Source organism: Sceloporus occidentalis, unplaced genomic scaffold, assembly GCF_023333645.1.
Source record: "Sceloporus occidentalis isolate IW3139 unplaced genomic scaffold, rSceOcc1.0.p SCAF_190, whole genome shotgun sequence".
Classification (NCBI taxonomy): Eukaryota; Metazoa; Chordata; class Lepidosauria; order Squamata; family Phrynosomatidae; genus Sceloporus; species Sceloporus occidentalis.
The window spans coordinates 1,552,812-1,561,189 of NW_028317170.1; the positions used below are offsets into that span (position 1 = coordinate 1,552,812).

At 40.1% G+C, this 8,378-nt stretch overlaps 1 protein-coding gene across 1 annotated transcript; it reads left to right on the forward strand.

Moving 5' to 3' along the window:
• The first annotated feature begins 242 nt into the window (after positions 1 to 242).
• LOC149278413 (uncharacterized) lies at positions 243 to 7,565 on the forward strand. Its single transcript, XM_089502025.1, has 10 exons — positions 243 to 298; positions 1,563 to 1,615; positions 1,718 to 1,826; positions 2,909 to 2,991; positions 3,841 to 3,917; positions 4,379 to 4,516; positions 5,269 to 5,480; positions 6,174 to 6,260; positions 6,963 to 7,124; positions 7,477 to 7,565. The coding sequence occupies exons 1-10, from the start codon at positions 243 to 245 to the stop codon at positions 7,544 to 7,546; spliced, it is 1,047 nt and encodes a 348-aa protein (XP_089358151.1). The 3' UTR covers positions 7,547 to 7,565.
• Positions 7,566 to 8,378: the final 813 nt, after the last annotated feature.

The following is an 8,378-nucleotide window of genomic DNA, read 5'->3' on the forward strand; positions in this document are numbered from 1 at the left end:
ACGTACTTCCTTTTCGAGTGAGCCGCGAGCTTTGGGGCCTTTTAGGACTGCCCGTGCAACTGCCTGATTTCATTTACGCATCACATCTCCGTTGTGAAGAACGCATTTTACAAATCCCGGCGTGTGGATACCACCCTGCGGGCCAATCTCAGTAGGGGTGGTCGGTGAGATTATTGGGGTGCAGGCATATAGGTAAACGCCTGAAGCGGGGTCCTCCACACACAGGGGCGGCCGCTGCCAAGATGTCGACCAAGAATTTTCGTGTGAGCGATGGTGACTGGATTTGCCCGGATAAAAAGTAAGGTTAATTCTCCGGGAAGGTTCCAGCCTGTGGGGATATGGGGCAGTTACCGCCGGGGCACCACCTCACCCTCTCTCGGGGTTGCTTAAGGCCAGTCCCATGCATCCTCCGCATGAGGCCTGCACAGGAGGGGCAAGGGTGAAATTGAGACGACTAGAATACAGGGGGTATTGGGGAGGTAAAGCAAGGGAATAAGGTTATTGGGAAAAGGGGAGAGGCAGGTAGGCCTAAGGGTAGTTGTGGAAGGGGCAGGACTGCTGGAAATGGTGTGAGAGGTATGCAGATAAGGCCAAGGAGCAGAACATTGCAGATGGGGGGGGGTCAAATGTGTTTGGAGATGGGGGGGGTCAAATGTGCTTGGAGATGGGGGGGTCAAATGTACTGGATGGGGCAATTTGGGAATGGGGTCATAGGTACTGGGATGGTGCAGGGATATTGGGGATTAGGTAAAAAAAACACTGGAGTGGGGCTCAAAAGATACTGGGATATATTCCACTTCAAAACATCCAATCTCATTAACATCACCGTTTAGGGTTAAACCTACGTGACACAGTTACAAGATTGTAAGCTCGTTTGAGCAGGGCCCCTCTCACCTGTTGTCTCTGTAAGTCAAATTATGTTACATACGACTTGTTGTGTCCTGTCCACCCATTGTACAGCGCTATGGAATTTGGCGCTATATAAAACAATAAAAAATAAAATAAAGCTGAGATGCAGCTGTAACTAATATCTAATCAACTTCTATTTGTAGCTTAAGGCCCTGGGCTAAAGCAATTAACTGGCTTGTTATCTTTTTATTTTTGGAGTGCATGTAGGGGGTGGCAAATAAATGGAACAGCCTCCCAGTAGAAGTAGTAGACGTTAATACAGTTTGGGAATTTTAACATCCATATGGCTACTGGGTCAAGATGAAGGACTGATTACGTTTTAAGCCTTTACAGCAGGACAAAAACGGCAGATTAGATGGGGGCTTATTTGTTCTTCACTATATCTGCAACGGTGCAGATATTTTCCTATAATAATAAATGGTTGTAACATTGAAAACCCAGTATGGCTGTGCAGGATGTGTTCAAGAACCACTTTGTTCCAAATGATGTGGACTGGCTTTACGGTGTGAGATTCATATTCAATGTATAATATTTATATAAGCATAGTTGTGTGAACAGGAGATCAGAAGGCAGTTGGGTTGCTTTCCATGTGTTTTTTTTTTTTTTTTCATGCACTTTTCTCTTACTGTATTTTCTTTCCTCCAATGGTGTAGATGCGGAAATGTTAACTTTGCCCGAAGGACCAGCTGTAACAGGTGTGGACGAGGTGAGAACGTTTATTAAGTTTAATTTGGAATTTAGGAATGCTGATGTTAAATCAGTCGTGTTAATATATATAATTGATTTATTTTTTCCACCCATCCTGTAGAAAAAACCACCGATGCGAAGATGATGAAAGCCGGCGGGACTGAAATTGGAAAAACTCTGGCTGAAAAGAGTCGTGGGTTGTTTAGTGCCAACGACTGGCAGTGCAAAACGTAAGCAAACACCGACTCTTCAGTATTGTATAACGTTTTGAAAGGATGTCATCAGACCCCATCTCAGAATATTTGTGCGCCTTTTAAAGCCGAACTCCCACCATAGGTTTCTGGTTCAACAAAACTAATGTTTCGAGAAGAGCCGTGTATTTGTCATAGTGCTGGTATTTTCGGCCATTCTACTAGAAAAACACACACGCTAGGGTCATTATTATACGGCTTTTTGGTAAACCGTAGAATGTCTCTGTCCTACTCACCCAATAGGACTCTCTGAGTAATGAATATCTATGTTCATACATTTCAAGAGATTCCTAATTGCTTTGGTTCAGATGAAGGCAAACAGGGACCTTCTTAAACATGAGAATTTTCTACAGGAAAGGGAAAAAATGAATTGGCAACTTAACATTAGGAGGGCTCCCCTTTCTGTAAAGATTTCCTTTGCTGTATATATTAGGAGAGGATTTGTGTAGAACTTAGAGGTCAGGCAGACTAATTCAGAATGGGGAAAAGAAAAAATGTCGGTGCGCTAAGCTAGTCACAGGCTCAAATAATACAAATATGTAATACGAGTGAGAAGTGAGAGTAGGTTCTCACCCTATTGAGAGTGTGCCTTGACGTGGCGGGTGAGCTTAATTATGCTTTGGCCAATTCATATAACCAAAACCTCTCATTTATATTATGTTTATATATTTGTTGCCAACTTTATTAGGGTAAGAAGCGCAGACAGTTTTTGTTTTTTAATTCAGAATGGGACAGTTTTCTATGAGCTGGAAATAGCAAATGCCTTTCACATAGTAATCAAACACTTAGGTGACAGAAAGCTCCCAGGGATCAAGTCCTGCTCTGTAGATCATCGCCCATATGTATGTATTGTTCTACTACTACTACTTAGACCGTAAGCAGAGCAGAGACCCCCTTTTTCAATGTACTCATGGCTTCTGTACTCAAATCAAAATGTCTCTAGACCCCTGTACTTCTGACTGTACCTCCCGCGCTGATATGCTGTAAACGGTAAAGCCATAAGAACATTTGTTATCGCTCAATACGTTTTAATACATACATATTCTTCTACTCTTTATCAGTTGTGGAAATGTGAACTGGGCCCGTCGGTCAGAGTGCAACATGTGCAACACACCCAAGTATGCCAAGCTGGAGGAGAGGACTGGTAAGGAGCAGCTGCACAAGTCTAGGTTTATCTTATCTACAATGTTTCCAAACTTTGCTTGATCCACACGTATAAGATATGAAGTATCTGGTGATTCTGATGCTTATAGTGGATTTATTACCATAACAACCACAGGAAAATGTCCTTGCTTATTGGAGCGTTCCACTGGTTTCTATTGCAATAAGACCAGATTTCTAAAAACTCAAGCATAATATAAATTTAGTTTTTTATTTAAAGAAATTCAGACACTTAGTAAAGGAGGGTTAATGTTACGGGTATTGTCTGCGCTGGCTTTTATTGCAGCAAGAAGGTCCGTAGATCAGGGAAAGTGATTCTGAGAGTGACCGAGAACTCCACATATGAGAATACACCAGTAAGCTTGCGAGCCGAGCCCCTCTACCTAACGTGTCTGATACATTCGAAGGGTCTGTCGGTGCTAATTTTGTCAGACCCTTTGAATGTGGTTTCTTTAAGGAGCGCTGTGTAATTGTATAAGTAAAGCCTGATAATAGTAACCCTGTTTCTGCTATAAAGCGGCTCAGTAATATACCCAAAAGCCCTGCAATAGTAACCGACATCCAGGGTTCTCCTAAATGTGCTGTTTATGTAAGATGAGCTTGCAGAGTGTTATCTTGTTTTCTGTGTGTATGGGGCATAAAGAAGCAGAGACTCAGCACTCAAGTGGTAAGGTGAGTTTATTTCACACAGACATCGTGCATCTCACAACTGAGTGCTGTATTCCATCCTTTGTTTCTGTGTGTGTATGGGGAAACGTCTTGTTTTTGTAAGTTGTTATATTTTACGTTGAAGGGAAATCATTGACTTAATTTTGTCTTTTGGGTTTTATAGGTTACGGTGGAGGATTTAACGAGCGCGAGAATGTGGAATATATCGAACGTGAAGAATCTGATGGGGAATATGATGAGGTCTGGTTCTTCTCACAATTTTTGTTGCAGATTCTTAAATAATTCCATAATTTACCCTTCCTACCCCATGGCACGATCTTAAATTCCCATTGTTTTTTTTATTTATTTTATGCAAATTGGGGTCTATTTTGCATGTAAAAAATATAGAAATGCTGAATTTCCCCTCCTTCCCCTGACTGCCTTTACTGAAAGCAGGATGTGAACTTAAAAATACTTCCTGCACATGTGCTGTGGGTCTGCCATTTAAATAAATAAGTGTAGAGAGGAGCTAGTCATGTTATATTATTTTGTTTGCACTTATTGTTGCTGTGGTGGCAGCATTCTCTCTTCATCCATGTACCCCATCGTACCTTTTTTGTGTTTATTTGGGCTAAAGCCCCAAAAGGTTATGATATTCTAGCAAAAACCCACATTGGACATTAAAAAAATAACTTACTTTTTTTGTTCCTTTTTATTGTCAGTTCGGTCGAAAAAAGAAGAAATACCGTGGGAAGCCACCTGCTTCCAAATCTATTTTGAAGGGTACTGAAAAGGAATCAGAAATTGAAGAGGAGGAGGATGATGAAGATGCAGACCTCTCCAAGTATAAACTGGATGATGTAAGCTCTATTATATCATACACTGGAATTTTACACTACCCTCCGACGGTTTGGGGTCACTTAGAAATATCCTTGTTTTTGAAATAAAAGCAAATTTTGTCTGTTAAAATAACATGAAATGGATCAGAAATCCAGCACGGACAGATGTTGTAAACGGCATGTCGCTGGAAACGGCTGATTTTTAATGGAATTTCTTCATAGGTGTACAGAGGCCCTTTATCACTCCCATCACTCCTGTGTTCCAGTGGCACGTCCAGTGGTGTTTATTAAAACGTTAATTGAATGTCAGAAAACCCTTTTGCAATTATGTTACAGCCAGAAATTGTATTGTTTTCCAAGTGACCCCAAACCTTTGAAAGGTAGTATTAGTCTGTGTATATATTTTTCAAATGAAGTAATTTAACATCAAACCTAAAATGAGTGTTACTAGTTTGCAGCAAATGTATATTGCTTATAGATGGATGTATTGGTTAAGACCTCCCTTTAGCTGAAGTACATTTCCAGAGTTTAAACTGATTTGTTAATATTGTAAAGCACATTATAGGGCTGCTGGCTTTTCTATGAAGCATTACCTTGATTGACTAGTCATCTAAGGCTTGTTAGTAAATGAATACCCGGTGCTAACGGGCCACATCCACGGTAGAACAGAGTATTTTTTTAGAACTTGCCTGGGACGACAACGCACACAAATCTATTTCGCACTTTACCGTTCCCATGAGCGATCCTCAAATTTGTCTTGGAAATGATTGTAGGATGATGATGATGAAGATAAAGACAAGAAAGATGATGATGACGAGGACGATGATGATGAAGATGGGGATCTCTCAAAATACAACCTCGATGCCAGTGAAGATGAAGGCGATAATAAAAACAAGAAACCCCCACCTAGCAGCAGATCGAAATCCCCGCCTCACTCCCGATCCTCACACTCCTCTTCCCACACAAGCTCAAGGTCTGGGTCCAGGTAAACGGGTACAGGTCAAGGGTAAAGCCAGGCAAAATGTCAGTATCTACTTGATTTTCCATTTATTCTATTAAATGTATTATCTCTTGAATGAGCTTAGACTATTGTGATATATTGCATATTTGATTGTTATATCTTTTTGGCAATATTTTCTCTCCTGTAACTCCTCGCAGTATTGTATCTACGGTTCAGTGTGTCTTCCTAAAATACAAGTCAGTCCTTGTTGAATAACATTTCTTTTTACAAGGATACCACAACCCTACTACCAAAATATACTATTTTCACTGAAGGGCCCAGATGAGCTATAAGTCTCCTTTCATGTTTATAACAGGATGGCTTCATAGCAGGGCTTTATTTTAGCTTTGTGTGTTTATTGCTGTCCTTTAAAGGAACAGATTTATTTTCCTTGACAGGCTCACTGTATATTAAAGTAATCTGTGGGTAACCCTAACCCTCTGAGTACTATTAATATACAACAAAAAACAATAATTGTTGCAGCCGTTGTCTGACATTTGTTGCCGCTGATTGGATGCCTCAAGCAGTTGTATTAATTTTATATTAAGGCTATATTACATGTAAGATCTTTTATTTCATGATTTATTCCAGATAAGGTTGGTTGTTCCAATGTGTTTTTGTTGAAACTGCAGATCCTTGTTCATCAGAACTAGAAAAATATGCCCCATGTTCTTTCAGATCCCGGTCGAGAAGCTCTTCAAGCTCCAGATCACGATCTCGCTCCAGCTCAAGAGAAAATTCTAGATCTCATGGGTCGAAATCAAGGTGAATAAGGGTACCTCTCTCTGTCGCTGAGAACGAGAGTACTGGTTCCAGGATTCCGTTAGGCTTGGTTACCTTTTCATTATGTAGCTTTTAAGCACTGTTATCAATGTATAGATTTTGGGGCTATACTTGCTTCACTGGGTGGCTGTGTTTTGGGTAAAGACATAACCAACAATTTATTTTACCCCTATGACAAGGGTCAGGATCTGTAGCTTTACATTTTTAATCAAAATAATCATTTTAGTGATTCCACTTTGTTGTTTCTTAAGAGGCTGAAATGTTTTAAAAAAGAAAACCCTCAAACCCGATTATAGCATAAATATTTATGTAAAAATATGACTCAAAAGCAATGGAGGAAAACGGTGACAAACGGTAAGTTTCTTTTAATATGTTTTTAATTTAAAATATTTAAGATTCCAGTGGCTGTAGAAACAAATCTTCATAAAAACATATTTAATGTAAATGGCTAGTGGATTTTTGCGGTGTTGCTGGCGGCACAATTTGATGTCTCATTATTGGTGGTAATAGGGTATTTTGGATGCCTTCCCGCTTCCATATTTTCCAACGCAAATCTTTGTGTATTTTGCTTTTCATTTATGTATTTTGGTTGAATGTATCTGAAATGCTGAAGCTTGTTCTGTGACCCACTTGCTGAGTCCAGAGTTTCCTGCATTAAATCCTCTTCGTTTTTAATCAATAAAGATCCAGCTCCAGGTCCCAAAAGGGCTCCCCATCCCCGAGAAAACAGTCGCACAGAAGTTCCCGTTCTTCATCGTCTCCCGAGAAGAGCAAGAAGAGAAGTCGCTCTAGATCTTCATCTGGGGGGCGCAAAAAAAGACGATCAAGATCCCGGTCTCCAGAAAGGTTTGGGTTACTGTGGAATTAGAAAGGGGGTCGGGTGAATGTTAGGGTATTAGGTAGCTTGGGGGGGGGGGTCTCACATTTATTGATATAGAGTGAATTTGATTACTTAAGACACCTGATATTTGACTGTTCTCCACCTACATGTATGTGAAGTTCCGTGTACTGTATCATATGCAACAATCGGGTTCTAAAACTAGAACATCATTCAGTGTTGAAAAGCCCCCTGCTTTTGAAACCCAAAAGTAACCAATAGAAACCTTTTACACAGGGATATATGTATATAATTCCACGCATGTAACCGTTTAGTCTTTCCCATGATCCCGTTCAGACCTTCTGAATTTTTGTTTTGCAGACGTCGCGGGTCATCATCTGGATCGTCCCATTCTGGCTCCCGTTCCTCAACTTCCAAAAGGAAACAATAAAAAAAAAATTTAGGAGAAATTGTGCAGACCCCTGTGTATTGCATGTGGCAAAACTCAGAATTAAAAAAAATAAATAAAAAGTGTTATCCGCAGTGGGGTGGGGGGTGGGGATTGGGATCTGTCACCAATAGAGGTGCGTGTTCGTGCTTCCTCTTCTACAACCGCAGTGTATTTTCTTTTCAGAAGTAGTGCAGTGGTACACGGGATAGGGCGTGAAACCAATCGTGCAATCATTTTTGGCTTTTTATATACAATTATGTTTTTTTTCCCTAAAATGTTTATTTTTAAATGGGTAGGCATGGACTCGGATTTTTTTTTATTTTTTTTTTCCATTCTCTTCCATCTTTTAGTCACGTTTAATAAATACACGGACGTGTCTCCTACCTTCGCAACACTTGTGGCTTAAATTTCCATTTAGTCCCCATAAGTAAAATCTGATAATCCAATAGACACACTTATCTACGAAAGAGGTTCTGCAGCGATATGACAAGGTGAGTATTATCTGGAGAGGACAAGGCTTATGTGTTATACATCATGTGTCCGTTCTTTAGACTCGTGCCTCCAGAAATTTAAAAGTTTAAGAGTCATCCCAATTTTTCTTTTCTGCGCCCAATGAAGGTTTCCCTGCAAAACTCATGTTCTGTATTTTTTCTTGAATGTAACCTGTCGCTTGAACCATAATTGTATCAGTGCTAGTTTTCTTATGAAATTAAAAACAAATAATTTCTACAATTTAAAATATGTGCTGAACATCTAAACTGCGTGTTGCTAGAAGTTACCAGTAATCCGTTTTGTATACAAATGTGTGCAGACCAGGTGAGCGTTTTTATCA